The sequence below is a fragment of the Fonsecaea nubica genome, assembly GCF_001646965.1.
Source record: "Fonsecaea nubica strain CBS 269.64 chromosome Unknown Scaff11, whole genome shotgun sequence".
In the NCBI taxonomy this organism is placed as follows: Eukaryota; Fungi; Ascomycota; class Eurotiomycetes; order Chaetothyriales; family Herpotrichiellaceae; genus Fonsecaea; species Fonsecaea nubica.
Window position 1 is genome coordinate 538571 of NW_019173684.1, and position 16737 is coordinate 555307.

Here is a 16737-nt window from a genome sequence, read left to right on the forward strand (position 1 = left end):
GGTGCCAGGCAACCGACCAACCGTCGTCGTCATCGACTTCGACAGTTAAAACGCACACAGACAAACACGTGCCTGCGGACCCGTGCTTGTGCTCGCTATGGATGAGACGGACTATACCGAATACTCGGTGCTCGTTACAAGGACCAAGAAGACTTTAGTCTACGGAATAGCAGCCCGACCTGGCCCTTCAAATCTCTAGAACCAAGAAGTTCCACATATTCCTCGATATCTGGCGGAGGAACAGAGCACACGAGATTGGAAAAACTAAGAATGACATTGGACACGGGTGTAACAATAGCCCATGAGCGTGAACTAGGTGAATAGGAAAAATAACACTCGCTTCGAAATCAGCCCTGTCGCAATCGCCGTCACCTTGTCCCATACCCTGCCAGCAACGCCCCTCCTTACAGTTTCCAAGCACAATCTGCGTAGTGAACAGTTCCATAAGCAGGCCTCGATCGATTCCCCAACTCATCTGAAAATGCTCAGCAAAACCAACGTGATCAACGCTGCATTGTTGTTGTTGTCAAGACCCATCCCCAGCATATGTACGGTTTTTCAAACAAGAGTGCAAGAAGCCCAGGCAAAAGAAACAAAAGTCTATCCAGCAATTAAGTCCCACCCCAGCTGTCTATCAGGTATCTGTCTTGCGTGAGAAGCTGTTGAAAGTAAAATTTTCGAGTCGTGTCGTGACAATGAGCATGTCAAAGGTCGCCCTAAGACAAAAGAGCCTCGCGGATGAATTGACCAACGCCCTTGGCCTGAAGAACGAATTAGCAGTCTGGAACGAAGCATCGGTAGAAATAATCACTTACCACTGGAGGTTTCATCATCGTAAAGTGGTTGCCAACAACCGTCACCATCTTGCACACATCAACGCCCAAAAGCTTGTCCCAGCCGTTGGGGCCAAAGTCAGTTCGGTTCTCCAAGAGCCACTTCATGCTCTTGGGGTCATCGGCTTGTGGAGGAGGACGTGGGTCTCCAGGCTTGCCACACACACCGTCAGTCGCCCAGATGAGCAACGTGGGAGGTGCCTTGAAGTCGTGCGTCGACTTCAACTCCGGGCGGTAGGCGGTCAGAGCCTTGATGCTGTACTCGAAGTGAGGCAACAGCCAGTTGGGGGTCTTGCCAGTGCCGGTTCCCAAAAGCCCGATCTCGTCGAAGAAGTGGTGCAGGCGAGCGGGCAGAGGCTCGAGTCTGATGGGGCAGGGCGAGTCGATCAAGATCAACTTCTCGACCGTGTAGTTGCGGTCAGGATGCATCTTCTGCAAGTCGCTGAGCTGGCGTGTGACCTCATAGGCGACCACACCACCAGCAGACCAGCCACCCAGGATGTATGGACCCATGGGCTGTCGGCGCATCACCTCCTCAAGGTAGAGCTTGGAGACACCTTCAATGCCGCAAGTATAGCTGGTAGGATCCTTCATGAACGGGCAGTTGAGACCATAGACAGCCAAGTTCTTGCTATCAATGGCGGGGATTGACACGTAAGAAGTGGCAGAGCCCGATCCGTCGGGGAACAAGAAGAGGTTCTTGGTGGCTGTCTTGGGGTTACCCTGAAGCAACACCGAGGTGGCCGGAGGCATTTGGACAACGACCTCAACAGGAGGAGCAGCGGGTGCAACGACGACGCTGGTCCGGACCTCATGCTTTTGTGCTGTGGGAGGTGCAACTTTTTGCTTTTCGAGGCCCAGAGCCTTGCGCAAATGTCCGAGCGATGGATTGTCAGCAAGGATGGTAGGGTCGAGATCAATATCATAATCCTCTCGGAGTTTGCCGAGGACGGTAAGTGCCATCAAAGAGTCCATTCCCAGGTTGCTGAGATCGGTCGTCTCGGTAATCTCGGCCAGGTCCATCTCCATTTCCTGGGCAATAACCTGGCGGATGGTTTCGATCATATCCTCACCAGACGATGGTGGTTGGGCCACAGCCTCCACGGCAGCAGACTTGGCCTGGTCCTGATGTTTGGCCGGGAAGTCTTCTGTGTCTGGAGTCGTGATTCCAGACTCGACAGTCTCATCATCGCTTTCCGAACCAGAATCAGTCGATTCCACCGAGCTTGCGTCACCCGCGTTGGCCGCTTCTGGCAACGACATGCCGCTGAGGTGTTTGCGAAGTGCACCCACCGAAGCATGGTCAGTGAAGAGGGTGTTGTCAACCTCGAGGTCAAGGTCCTCACGGAACTTGCCAGAGATGGTCAAGGACATCAAACTGTCGACACCCATGTCGGCCCATTGGATATCATCGTTGAGTTCAGATTGGTCAACATCGATCTCTTTGGCGATGATGTCGAAAGCGCGAGCGACGAGGCTGCCGGAGGGCGCAGACTTGGGAGGAGCAGGAGCCTTCACCTTGGGGGTTTTGGCGGGTTTCTTGGCCTTCACCTTGGGGGCAGGCAACTCGATGTGAGCCGGGGCAACAGACTCGACAGGTGTAGGGGCCTTGATAGCGCGAGATTCTTTGGCAGGGGCCGGAGCAGCAGCCTTAGCACCAGCGGCAGCCTTGGGCTTGGGCATCATGACATCCATCAACTTGCGGGGGATACACTGGAAGCGGACAGCGCCAGCGACACCCACAACTTCCTTGTTCGAGTTGAACACGTAGACATCACCAGCGCGCATCTTGCTTCCGGCAACAGGTTGCATCTTGACGTAGGCAAAGTATTGCTTGTCTTGCTCAAGGGGAGCGAGGAATCGGAGGCTGCCCCAGCCGTGAGAGATGTAACATTCTTCCATGCGGTTAACAGTGGCGTTGACGGTAAAGCCAGACAGATGGCAAGCGCTGTCGATGAAGTAGGGGCTGAAGTAGAAGTCTCCGTCGTTGGGACCAGCACGGAACTTGATGTTGCTGGTTGCCTCAAACTCGGGACCGTCAAAGATGACGCTCTGCATGCCTTGGAAGACATCAGAGTAGTCGACCAAAGCTCCGAAGAGTTTGTACGCCATGGATCGGCTGACCTTGTCGGCCTCCCCGTTCTCCATCTTGTGTTTGAGCATGTCAATCCGGGATTGAACAAGGTAAGAGACCTTGTTCCACTCGTCCTTCCAAGCGGCGGCGTCTTCGAAGCGAAGCACGCACTTGGCGTGGACAACATCCTTCTTGCCATTGTTGGTGGTAACGGTGAAGTCAGCCTTCTTGGCGTCGAGATCAATCTTCATGGTCATGCGCACGATCTGGCTTTCAGGCTCGTTGATGTTCTTGAGCAGCAAAGGAGCAGGGTTGTCCATGGTTCCAATGTTGATGTCAACTTTCTCACCTGGCTTGATGAGGTTGACACCGTAGTTGCACAAGGTGTAGGCCATATCGGCGTACAAGGTCGATGGGCAGAGACCACTGCCATTGACCAAGTGACCAGCGACGACAGGGAAAAGCTTGGGGTGGGCAAAGTCGGATTCGGCGATAATTGTAGCAACTTTGCCCTTGATCTCCTCGGAGACGATTCCTTGCACTGCAGTGGAGAGGTATTTCCTGGCCTTCGCTGGTCCGCTGGATACGGGGGCGGCGACAGCAGGAGCCACACTCTTGGGATAATCACCCTTGTACAACAGCCAATCTCCGGTATACTGGAGCCAATAATTCTTTTCGTCATAACCGTAGGTTGGCATATCGTTCAGGACGCGGAGGGATTCGTTCTCCTTGTGGAAGGCATCCCAATTCAGGGCCTTTCCAGCTGTGTACAGACCAGCCATGGAGGTAGAGATGATCTTCCAAGGATCCTCATCACGGCGCATGGTCGGTAGAGTCGGGGCAGACAAACACGACTTTATCATGCTTGCGCACAGAGGATGTCCACCAACCTCGAGCCAGAGGGAGGTATCGCTGATCGTGGCAGTCGACATGCCGGCAGAGAGACCACCAACAAAGTCGACAGTCTTGCGGCAGTGTCTGCTCAGGTAGAAGGCGTCGAAAACACCGCCGACGTTGACAATGTCGCTCAAAAGAGGTGAGATGACCGGAACACGAGGTGCGTGGTATTTGACTGACGATGCCAGCTTCTCAAAATCCGCCAAGATGGGGTCGACTTGAGACGAGTGGAATGCAAATGGCAACTTAAGCTTGGTGCATTTCTGGCCAGCATCAGCCAGTTTTTGAGCAACGGCATCAATGTCGCCCATGGTGCCAGAGAGCACAGTATCGGAGACACCGTTAATGCAAGCAATCTCAATCTTGCCTTGGCTGTTGGCGACGACATCCTGCAGACCCGCCACCGGAGAGCGGACAGCAAGCATGGCATGAGTGCCAGCAGTGCACTTTTGCTCAAGGAGCTGGGCTCGCTTGCCGACCAAGTAGATGGTGTCGGCGACAGACAAAACACCGGCAGCTTGCAGGGCGGCATATTCACCCAAAGAGTGACCAATCACAACGCTGGGGGTGACACCCCATGTGGCCCAGAGACGTGTGAGAGCCATTTGGATACAGCACATTCCGAGTTGAACTACCGTGGGTGGCAGATGCTGCACCTCAGTTGATCCGTCAATCAGAGGCATGATCGAGGGCAGACCCTGGCGAAGAGCAATTTCATTGAATTCTTCGATATCTCCGCGGAACTGCTTGGAGGTCTCGAATAGTTTCTGACCCATGCCGGTGTACTGAGAGCCCTGGCCGGTAAAAGCCATGGCGATCTGAGGCGAGGCCAGAGGGATCGGGTTGTGCGTCTGATCTTGAGTGGCCTTCAAGGCTGCCTGCAGTTGCGCGATAGATTGCACCGGGAAGGCCGCTCTATAGTTGTAGTGGGCTCGACGCGCGGTCGTGGTGTATGCCAAATCAGTAAGGCCAACGTTGGGGTTCTTGCTGAGGTATTCCTCGTACTTGGCCACTGTTTTCTTGAACGCTGCCAGCGATTTGGCGGAGACAGTCACTACCTGGGTAGATCGAGGGTCTGAAGTAGGCTCTGCGGGCACCTCAGGACCGTCTTGGAGCAGCAATGCCGTGTTACCACCAGCTGCACTAAAGTTGTTGATGAACACGGTTCGCTTGCCACCAGCGGGTCTGGGGAAGGGGGTGGTCTTGAAGGCGATGTTTACACCGCGCTCCTTCAAGTCGGGCGCAAAGTTCTTGTTGATTTGCTTCTTGATACCGGTGTGTGGCGGGATCTTGCTCTTCTGCAACATCAAAATGACTTTGATCAGGGCAGACACGCCAGAGACGGCTTCTCCGTGACCGATGTTGGACTTGACAGCGCCGACGTAGAGAGGCTGGTCCGGTCTTCTGCGGTTCTGTCGCGGGGCAAAGACGGTAGAGACAGACTCCATTTCGATACCATCACCTGCCTGGGTACCTGTTCCGTGCATTTCGACGTAGTTGACATCGTTGCAGGGCACATTGCATTCCTTGAGCACCTTGTCGAACAAGTAAACTTGGTTCTCTGCACAAGGATGCGTGATGGAAACGGCTTCTGCCGAGTGGTTGGTACCAATGCCGCGAATGACACCAAGGATAGGATCCCGGTCGGCAACAGCATCTGTGAGTCTCTTCAAAATGATGGTGCAAACACCGTCACCACGGCAGTAGCCATCAGCATCGTTATCCCACGTCTTGCACGACCCGGTTTTGGACAAGAAGTGACCTCTGCTCAAACCAGAGAAAATATCAGAATTGGTGAGCACATTGGCACCACCAGTGAATGCAGTGTCGCATTCGTTGGCTCGCAGGGACGTGATGGCGACGTTCATCGCAGCAAAGCTGGACGAGCATGCAGTGTCGACCGAAAAGCTAGGGCCTGAAAATTTGAAGAAATAATTGATACGGCCAGGACCGAAGGCTCGCACACCACCGGAAATGAAGTACGTGTCAATATCCTGTGCGGCGTTGACCTCACGCCAATCGTCGGACGTTTGGCCATAGAAGGTACCAATTCTGTCGTGTTTGGTGGAGGGAGTCCGTCCTGGGACAATACCTGCCATTTCCATGGCCTCGTAGCCAGTGGCAAGCATCAGTCTCTGCATAGGATCGGTCTGTGCTGCTTCGCGAGGTGACATGTTGAAGAATCTGGCGTCGAATAGACCAGGCTTCTCAATGAAGTTTCCGAACGGTGTATGAGAGGTGTTCTTCTTCTTGGAGGTTGGGTCAGTGTGAGAATCCACCGGGAACCTGTCAGGGGGAACTGGTCTGTGCACATCGAGACCTTTCTCGAGGAGTTCCCAGAAGTGCTCGCTGTCTGCGGCATCAGGGAAGCGGCCAGCGTAACCGACAATTGCGATGTCGGCCTCTTTCTTGGAGTGCTGTGTTCCCGCAGGAGGGACCGTCGACCAGTGTGACTGGTCTTCGAGAGTGACCTTTGCAGTATTGGCTTTCAGGGCGGAGACGACGCTGCTGGCGAGATTGGTAGGGCCAACCGCGAACACTTTAGCCTCCTCTGCCTTGGCTGATGCACAGTATTTCAGAACCTTGTCCCATCTCAGGGGTTCAATCACGATCTCTTTCAGGGCACTCTGCAGCAATTCGAAACCGTTCTGTGCCTGGAAAGGCTTGCCAGTGACGCTGGAGCAGACTGGGTATCTAACTGTTGTGTTCCCGAAAATGGCCTTTGTCTGGGGACGCAGGATCTTCTCGATGTCTGCTTGTGAGTGAAGGTGGGAAGCATGGTATGGCGCGTAGATGGACACAGGGGCATTTTTGTGGGTGCGGAAGAACTCCGAATCTTCGAACAGCGAGGCTTTGGTCGATGGAGGTCCGCTGATGGTGACCGATGTGGCCGAAGAGGCACTGATCCACAATTTGTTTGTTGGTGATGTGCCCTTCTCTTTATGAAACGCATCCAGTGCAGCCTGGGCCGACTTCTCGTCCGCAGCTACAATGGTTGACCAAGATTGAGGTTTGGAGTCGAAATCGATCTGCTCTGCCACTCTGCCCACATGAGCACCTGCTCGGAACGCAATTCGAACGGCTTCGACAGCCAGGGGGAGCAAAGCTGTAAGAGAATCTGAAGAGGCGACCGAGGCGGCGGCGATTAAACCGGTACATAGACCAACCAACCGCGCGTCGACGTTAGTGGGAATGTATGATGGTGTTCTCTCTTCGAAAGCACTGGTGAAATTCACGTTAGCTGGGTCTCAGGGGTAAATACCAAGTCTGAAATGGTGGCCATACCCAAAGAAATGAGTGAATTGTGAAATACAAACGAGAGCGCTCTCGACGGCGGCGTCTTTGGCTTCGCCTCGGTAGTAACGATCGACTAATTCTTGAATGGTAGAGAAATTAGGAACTGCTTTTGAAGGATGGGATCGGGCTCGGTTCTCGACTCTGACGGCTTCACCAGCTCTCTCGAGGAAACTCTGTAGGATGACATCGTCCTTCCTCGAGAAGACCTTGGTGAAGAACGCCCTGCAGTCGGCTGTTTGGTCGCCGAAGACGTAGACCTCCTCCATGATGGGCGTGAAAGGGTGTCGACGAGCTTCAACGAGCGTTGCTTAGAGGTAGAGGAACGGGAAAGATGGGGGGGATCAGCTATAATATAAAGGAGTTGGGAGCTGAGTGAAAATAGACTGAACGGCCAATACCAGGGCACTTGAGTAAGGGAGTGGTCAAAGTGAATTTGACAACAGCGCCCCCCTGGTGGGTCGTGGTGAGGGTCATACTAGGGGAGTCAAAGCATGCACTGCGATCTGCGCGCAGGGAAATTCACGAGCATGGCGAGGGCAGTCCAAATCTGGAGAGGCTGTTCTCCTCGAGTCGTTGCGGTCATGTATTGGCGATTCGGAATTGGCACGGGGGCTCCACTGGGTTGTATTGACGGTCTTTACTAGGCCCCTAGTGTATCTAGTGTACGCCCACTAGTCAAACTGCGCTTGTTTTTTTCGGCGCCCGAATATGGCAATCACCACGGCCTGGACCCAGATGAGACATGTCCTGGGCTGAACCGGGGGCTGTAATCTTACACCCCCATACACACTGTGTTCTCACCGTCGCGAGATGCCAGCCCATCCCTCTCTCTCTCTCAAGGCCTCCACTACCTCGTAGCCCTCCATCCCGTACCCGCCCATGGTGTAGTGTACGAGGGCCGACGGCCTGATCAACGCAGTCATCACTTATCGTGCTTCGCCAAATCCTCAGCCGCACCAGTCTACCAAGTAACATAACAACGGTCTGCCAAAGCTTTTTGTTTAGCGGCAAATGCAATAATTTGCTCGATTTCACTAGGAGTTTTGTGTCTTTTGTTTTGCTTGTTGACGAGCTGCATTGAGCAAAATGAGCAAAAGGGGGGCTGGAGATCAAGATTTCTCTGCCATTACATTTTACGGAGGATTTGGGTTTTGGTTCTAAATACTGCCTGATGATTGGCCTTTGTTCCTCTTCCGGTCCTTGGCTACGGGCAATGAAGCACGGACGCTAGCCCTATTCGGACCTCCTCTCTAAAATATCTCGACGTCGCATTGGTTCGCCCTACCATCGTTCCTGCTTGCTCGGACTACTGAATGAAGCGCAGCCTATCAATCTAGGTTTCTGCCCTGGGCAACCAAAAGTTCAGCAACACTGCAGAAACGAACCTGTCCTCCGCTGTGAGGGACACCTTTCTCATGCCTTCAACGATAATCCTACGTTGCATCCCGCAGATTCGTGACATTTGTGTCGGTCGATTCTAAAATGCCGGGCGTATATCTATCTGCGCGTGTATCACAAAACCGCCTCGCCCGCGGCAAGGGGGGGGAAGGCTGCCGCTAGCGGATTGGCTGTATCAATGGGTGGCCCTTCTAACGGGCCCTATACAGGATGTAAAGACACCACCCATCAGACAATGACAAGTATCAACATACGAGTACAAGCATGGTCTTGGTCTCCGTATCTCGAACCCCCCTGTTCAACGGGCTGAGGCTGAACAAAGTTACCCAGGTGGCGGCAAAGAGATTGGAGGGCATAAACAATCACATCCAAACCTGGGATCCGCCGCCTCTTCCCAAATGATGACTGCATGACGTTCAGGCTCGCTTGGGATCATCTCATTCACAATTCATCAATGAGTACGAGGTACCGGTATTGGTCTGGACGCGCCCATGATACCATAGTGAACTGCGGTGGACTCTATTCATCATCACTCTCGTCCGGAGATTCAGAGAGGAAGGGGATCAATGTTGAAATTGGCATGAGTGCAGGACATCCGCGCGCAAAATCCGAATCCTACAATAAAAGTGAGCCAGTGCATCATGAACCAGTACGAGGTACTCTCCTATGAGTACCGAGTACGTGCGAGTCCAGTCGCTCCAAGGACTAAAGGCTGACAAAACATGTCGTTTCCTACTGCGGCGTTCCAGCTGAGGCAATGATTTGTCTGGCATTCTGAAGCGAGGCGGCCCCCAGCTCATACACCAAGTGTCCCAGGCAATTTTACCGGCGGCGTGGGCTGTGGATGGCGGAGTTTGGGACAAATGAGCGGTGGACGAGGTCTGCTCGGATGTGGGTGATAGGGGAAGGGGATCCCGGCCATGGGTCGTGAGGGGACAGGGGTTGGACCAGGATGCTTCAAACATGCCTCACGTTTGTTCCAGCTAACTTCCGTTTGGCGTGACGCCACACCTTGCGAGGTCTAGCGAGCCTTGTGTGCTGACTCTATATTTGGTGTTAGGCCCTGGCGCTATCCCTTTCCTGCCGCCAAGCTCCCTCCAAGCCTTGTGGGGTCCTCTGGGCCCCTCAGCATCAGGATTGGGGACCCGCTTATACTCCCCTCCTCCCGCAACAAAGTGACACCATCTGTCTGGTGTGTTGGTGAAAGAATTTCCATCTCGGCTTCCATCCGGCCGTGAAGGCTGGTAGGACATCCACACAACAGTTTGCCCATCCACGGCTCAGCAGGTCCTGCTCCGCATTAATCAACGTCAGACGGATGGTTATTCCCCTAACAAACTCGCTACGGGAAAAGTTCCTGCCACATCTGTGGCGTCAGGGGATCGGATCTGCAAGTGCATGTCTAATCAGGGACCCTGTGGCCGTACCGACTAACTAACAGAAATAATCAAGTCAGAGATAGGGGTTTCGTGCAAGATAGCAACTACGAGCCACTACATGCCACCGAGCTACGTCGATATGGTACCAGAGGTTGCTATTCGTATTTGTCTTACCAACAAATGTGAGTGAACAATTACCTGGCGCCCGGTATAATGCCTCTACTGCAGCAACAATCTCTTTGTTTCCTCCAACCGAACTTGAATGGTGGATCAAAGCCCCCTTCTTTCTCCTTTTCTCGATGCCCACGTCCAGGAGGATCGAATTGCCCCCCTTTTTCGGCGTGCCGTTGCCGGATCGAGGAGCTAGTGGCGATACTACTGCGATAGGCGTCAATGAGGCTCAGGAGCACTTTGGCAACTCCATCTACGGAGTACCGCTACTGTACGAGTACTCGTATGCCACACCTCGTTTGGACAGAGATCTTGTCTCATAGTCCTCGCACATATACCTGTTACCTACAGTACATGGAGACCCACGACTGCTTTGCCCACAACGAGCGCGCTAAGTTTCCGTTCATCCTCAGCCCTGAAGCGAGGCGTCCATGAGCGCCCTGTGGGCCCTGGATTCACCACGAGTTTCGCCAGCTTTCCGCACCGTCCAGCGCCTCACCCGACAATAGCCAGGGGGGTATGGCACACTATCATACGCCAACCGATCAGTAATGGGTGGTGCAGCAATGAACGCGCCTCAGGTGCAGTGGTTTCCCCCTTTTTATCGATTAATTATCTTCCCCTTTCTCTTCTTGTAAGTAGAACAATGCAAAAACGCCAGACCAGTCGGATCCGGGATGGCGAGGTCTGATTCAGAGCAGCGGGCGCGACTATTGACATACAAACAAAAACCGTTGTCGTCTCTTGTAGCTCTTGGGTCGAATCCATCCACAATAAGTTGCTTATCCGGGATCCTCGCTAGAAGGAACAACGTCTTTTTTCCAATCTATCGACCCGCTTAACGGACTCGTCGAGGCTCGATGAGTAATGCCCACCCATCCCCGCTATCAGTGCGAGGGTTTTGCTGAACATTTCAGTTTCAGTTTCCAAAGTTTTGACACCATGTTGCCTCTCTCCGGTAACAGGCTCGCTCGACGGGTCTCTGACTACCGAGTACGCATCATCAAAGTCCGCTCCTGCAGGATGGACGGCGAGAGACATTATTGCTGCAATAGAAATGATTCCTTTTCAAAATATTGAATTCGTTTCTATTTTGAGGTTCAGCTTGCAATGTCAGAGACCATGTATTTCCCAAAGAGCCCAGCCTGATGCTGAGATCTGGATTCCCCCTCCCTCAATCCTACAGTACCTGTGAATTATTACCCACGCACACGACGAACCTTCCCGCACATGCCTTATTACTCCGGCTGATCTGCCGTCCCCTTGATCCAGCAGTCCCCGAATGATTTGCAGTAGCCGCATACTCATATCAACAAGCGCTTATCCAACGGTTGCGAATAGACCACGCCAAGCGTTGTCTCACTCGACCCTTCTATTGTCAGCAAAACCATTTAGTACAATATGTCATAAAGCCTTATCGGCCGTGAAATATGTGTACATCCCTATTCTGTCTCTCGGGTAACGAGGAGGTTTTTTTTCCCTGGTACGTCAGCCCGAAGCATGCATTGCCATGATTGTCGATTGTCGTAATGCTATACAAAGCCTTGTCCGCCCTCGGCAAAGGGGCCAAGGTATTTGCAGTGTCTTCTCAGCTTTCTATTTCATGATGCTCCTCTGGTAAGTACCAGTACCTTGTACCAGAGTGGGCCTTGTGGATTGATTGGATCGATTACCATATTCAATCCTGAAGGACGCAGGAGTACGGCTTTGCATAACGATCACTACGGCCTGTGAGGACGATGTCGGGTGAATACCTGCATTACGACGATCAACCAGGACAGCACGGCATTTCACGGTTGTCATTCCCCTCCCAGCCGTTGATGTGTCAGAAACACCCCTTGCCAGGTTGGACTGTGGCTTAGGAATGTGCCTGTCACTCGGGCTTCCAGGTCTTCGGTCGCGCGGATGGCGATATTGGAATGCGATCAATAATGCTTCAGCTAGCAAGTGGTCTCGGGTCCTTGCATATGCACCAATTCAACGGAAGGCCCGATGATAGGCGCCTGAGAACACACGGTCCTCGTATCCGAGGGATCGGGAACCATCGCAGGCACGCATGAATGTCGCACAGGACTCGGGTTGCAAGGCTGAAAATATACGAGTGTTTCACAGGTTTGCACACCTACGACCGTCCCACTTGGAGGCTTGCCCAGCTTTGATCTCGAGAATGAGACATCGAAATCGGGGTTTTCCACTGTTGGGGCCTTGGACCCAAAAGCGTACGCCTTGAAACTCGGGAAGGTTGGACAAATTCTGAGGTGAACTACGGCTCTGAGTAACAGGAGATCCCACATTTTCAACCTGGCTGTCAAACCCCAGACAAGTCGCGATGGCACCAACGGCCAATTGTGGCGGGCATCCCGTTGCCATTGTTATTTATACACCCTCTTGGACCGACTCATCCACATATAGCCTGCAACAAAAGCTGACAGGGAGTGGGATGCCGGATGCTTGCGTCTGTCCATCCTGTGGTGATGGACGAGGGTGCAGTATTCTTGTTCCTGCGGGCTTTTGTGCAACCGATCTCGCTGTTACAGTGTGTGCCTTTGATCCGAGAGCGGAAGAGTGTGGCAGCGTATCTTGGGATCACGCGACGTGCCTCCTTCCTTCTTCCTGTGGTGGTAATAATATTTTCCCATTCCTTGGATATATTTGGGGAACAACTGTAGCCTATCATGCTCTTGTGAGGTCGGTCAGCTCGGGGTTTGCAGGCCAAATGTGGTGCACCGCATTGTACGGATCCTGGCTATGAGTGAGTTAGGCATGAAGATGGTGACGGGAGAATCCGTCCACACCACAGCACGATCTTGCTGACTCGGCCGGACTGAAGTGACGACATCCTTTGATGGTTTTCCTATACCAGGAACGATCCCCTCACAAGTCGAAACAGTGATAAGGGTCGATCACACACGTGGTGCTTGGTTCATTCCTCACGGTACTGGTATGTGGTGGTTCTCACATGCCATCCCATCCAGCCAAGCTCCACAGATACGAGTACGCGTGGGAAACACGAGTGCTTGGTTGGAGATATCAAGGCAATGCTTTTGCGAGTACTCCAATCTCGTGGCGAGCAACTAGACAAGCCATGTTTCTCGTGGTCACAACGACGGTGCCTAACATAGTAACGGATAAGCCACACTGCGAGGCTAAACCGCATGGAGAATTGCGACGGGTTCCTCCCCCTTTTTTGGGGAGGGGGAGGCGGTGGGTGTGGGTGGCGCAGCCTCTGGCGATTGGATAGGCGTCGTACATCGGGCCCCAGGCACCCAGGCACAATTCAGCAGGGGTGGGTGGCACTTTCCTGTTCCTTTTTCCCAAGCTTGAATACTTGCTGTGCAGATCTGAAGGTGAATGCAGGGTGTCTGAAAATTGGTGGTGATTGTCGGCTAAATCAAGGTACCTCTTCTCTCTCTTTTACGTCACACAAGACTCACTCCAACTCCTGCTCTACTACTTCAACTTGGATTGTTAAGACTCAACAAGTGTTGTTACCATCAACAAAATCCGCTCTGGAGAATGGAATGTGGTATGACGGAATGCCGGTTTTAGAAGTCATGATGGCCTGGCCTGGCCTGGGGTTAAGACGTTAGGTAGCCAAGTAGCTTCCCAGGTCCTTGATTCTGGGCTCCTGGGCTTTTAGGCTCCTGATTCCTGATTCCTACCAAGTCATTTTTAGTCCAAAACCTGAGGTGTGTGCCGGGCTGCCACCGTCCAACTACCTTGATTCTAGCCCTTGTCCTGCCCTACCCTGCCCAAAACCTTGCTCGGTGCTCACGCATAGCCTAGAGGGAGTGATTTTTTAGGTGATTCTTAGGTGATTTAGGCGATTTAGGTCATGGCCGTCTTCTCGCAGTAGAGCTCGCTTCACAAACAAAGCAATACCAAGACACCCGGTCTGCAGCCAACCTTGGAACCATCACCACCATCAGCCATCGGCGTCCATTCTGGTGTCCATCTGCACTCCATCTGGCACTCATATCTGCCTGTCGTCCACCCTTGACCCAACATCATCTCCATTCTCGTTCAACAAGACTTCCACTCTTGCTGTAATTTTTTTTCTCCCACTTTGTCCTCCTCTGCAAAGCAGCTCTGCTCCTGCTCCTGCATTTCCGTTCGTTCTCAACCCGTCCGTCATCGGGGAATCTTGACGTTGTCGATCTCCTCCGGTGTCTTCGCTAGTATCCTGCATCTCACCGTCATTCACCCAGATACACCGCCATAACTCTCCCGCCTTGTCTTTTTTCTTCTGTCTCTTTTACTTGGGCCTTTTGTTCTACATATCTGATCCTTATAATTTCTGTTCCTCCTCTGTGAAGTTGTAAGCGCCAGTTGACACCATGACCAAATTAAGAAAGTCGCCTCCCCCCGCCTACCCAGGCAAACCGACAACCACGCAAGGCTCTGCTGGCTCTCTGCAGACGGCTGTCCCCTACGAGAATCTGCCACAAGACGCGCAGCCGCCCGTGAATGTCAGCACGGCCGTGTTACCCAGCTCCTACAATGATCCTCTGCCTGACACGAACCCATTCTCCCCCAACTTCAGACCTGGGCCAGCTGCGACCGCCACGCTACAAACATCACCTTTCTCGCCAGTCTCGCCGATAGCCGAGGCCAGTCCTATTGAGCACTCCTCGCAAGCGACCATCCAGGCTCCCAAGCCACAGAGACCTCACGGCGACCACCAAAGATCAGTCGATCTGCGCCGACTCGATGGAAAGCCATACCCCGGATCCAATTCTGCGGCGGAGAAGGAAAAACCAAAGGTCGTCAAGGTTGCGAAGGACATGCACGATGGCGCACTCCCACCAGTGTACAGGCGTCAAGCGTCTGATCCTGTGAACCCCACGGAGGCCCCAAATGCTCCGTCCACCTCACCCAGGTGTGCGAGATGTGGCAACCCGAATGGTCAAAGCAATGGACACGGGCACGGCTGCAATCAGTGCGGAAAACGCAGGTCCCATGCTGCAGCATCGATCCCTCCGACTGTCACCCCGGCGCCCATGCCCGCGGCGCATGCCCGGACTGTTTCTGAGGGACAGGTGTCTCACAACTCATCCAGACTCTCGGAAAGCACAGCAGGCCCTTCAAGCTCACCAGGGTCGTCGACGCACTCGCGGTGCTGCACAAAGTGTGGAAGATACAAGCGGCCTGGCATGGCACATGGTTCGCCTGACCAGCTCCGTTCCAATGGATTAAGTCCTGCAACCGCACCCGTGCCTACGGCAAATCACCCTGCAATGAGGCCTCGTCTTTCGATTCAACCCAATGCCCCCGGAAACAACCTGGCCTATCCTAGAATTGATGTCATTCCTCCGTCCGCGTCGACGTACAGGGCGTCCAACTCCCACCTTTCGAGTTACCGAGACGACTCTCCTCTCGTGGCTAAAGCCCACAAGACCGAGTTCAAGTTATTCCGCAACTCTTCTCTCGCGCGATCGCTCTCTCGACGTCTTAGCAAGAAAGACAAGACAGCCGCATCAGCAGCCGCCCCACTTCCAAGTCAGCAACTCGCACGCCAGAGTGGGGAACAGAGCGCTGGCACCTTGATTAACATGATCAGTACCGCCATGCAAGGACCCGGCAGCGAGCGAGACGCCCACTACACCAAGCTTTCCACGGGCACCGACCCGACAGATCGTCCTCAAACTCCGTTTTCGTTTGTCGGTGGTAAGGACGAGGAAGACGCCTTCGAGATGGTTGACCTCCGGGATCGAGCCTCGATCTACAGCCAGGACAGTCTGAAAGAAGGAGCCAAACCTCAGATCAATGTGACGCAAGTGGACAGCGAGTTTCAGGCCGGCGTTCCCGACCACATTGACGTGGTTCCACGCTCCAAGGCAGTGGAACTCGACGGGCAGCACTTGTCCGTGAACAACGGGGAAAACAAACCCCCGATCACGCGGTTCAAGAGTTTAAGACAGGGGGTCTCCAGGATGGGTAGTGTCAGCCGCACGACCAGTCTGAAGAGACTCGGCAGTCTGAAGACTGTACATCACGCTTGGTATGTGGAGGGAACTGATGGAAATAATGAGAATATTGTACCTGTCTTCTAGAGTTGGAGTCGGGAATATGGTTTGGTACTTTTAGCATTCATGATGTGAAGGAATTTATGATGATTTCTGGCGATGATACCACTTGAGCCTACATACCTGATATGTCTAGCATAGAGAATTAATGCAGTATTTCATCTTCTCTCTGCGAATGTAATACCTGTTGAAATCGTCTTGTATTAACTGGGCAATTTGGAGGTCTCAGCCTTGTGCAGCCTTGCGCGGTGATGTCAGCGCCACTGTTCAGTCGGACTTCATGTGTGCTACTCCCACCTGCGCCGCTTGCGGCTACTCGTACATTCTCTCAACTTTCCTACCCCCCGCGGTCCAGCCAGGTCTATCCTTGCTCACGATTTGATTACCATTCAATCTGGCAGCATTTGCTCTGCAACACGCCCTGCGCCATCTGGAGGAAGAGCGACAAGCACGAGCAGGCAACATGGGCGACCTCCAATTCGCGAAGCAGTTTCTGACGTCGCTGGACAACAAGCCGAACAAGTACCAGCCTGACCATGTCTTTGATCCGACGACGTTTCAGATGCGATTGCCGGTAAGTCTTGCGCACGCCATTTTCTGTTGTCACGGCTGGTGCGTACGTACAAGTGTGCCCCGGCCACGAGTAGGCGGGCGGGTGGGCG

At 53.4% G+C, this 16737-nt stretch overlaps 2 protein-coding genes across 2 annotated transcripts; one reads left to right on the forward strand and one right to left on the reverse strand.

Annotated features, from left to right (window-relative positions):
• Positions 1-716: 716 nt before the first annotated feature.
• On the reverse strand, positions 717-7367 carry AYO20_02676 (hypothetical protein; the record flags this gene model as incomplete). The annotated part of the gene is made up of 3 exons (XM_022640980.1): positions 717-761; positions 816-7026; positions 7090-7367. 3 exons carry the CDS (start codon positions 7365-7367, stop codon positions 717-719), a joined length of 6534 nt encoding a protein of 2177 aa, XP_022503236.1.
• A 7019-nt stretch (positions 7368-14386) lies between these two features.
• AYO20_02677 (hypothetical protein) lies at positions 14387-16102 on the forward strand (the record flags this gene model as incomplete). The annotated part of the gene is made up of 1 exon (XM_022640981.1): positions 14387-16102. One exon carries the CDS (start codon positions 14387-14389, stop codon positions 16100-16102), a length of 1716 nt encoding a protein of 571 aa, XP_022503237.1.
• Positions 16103-16737: the final 635 nt, after the last annotated feature.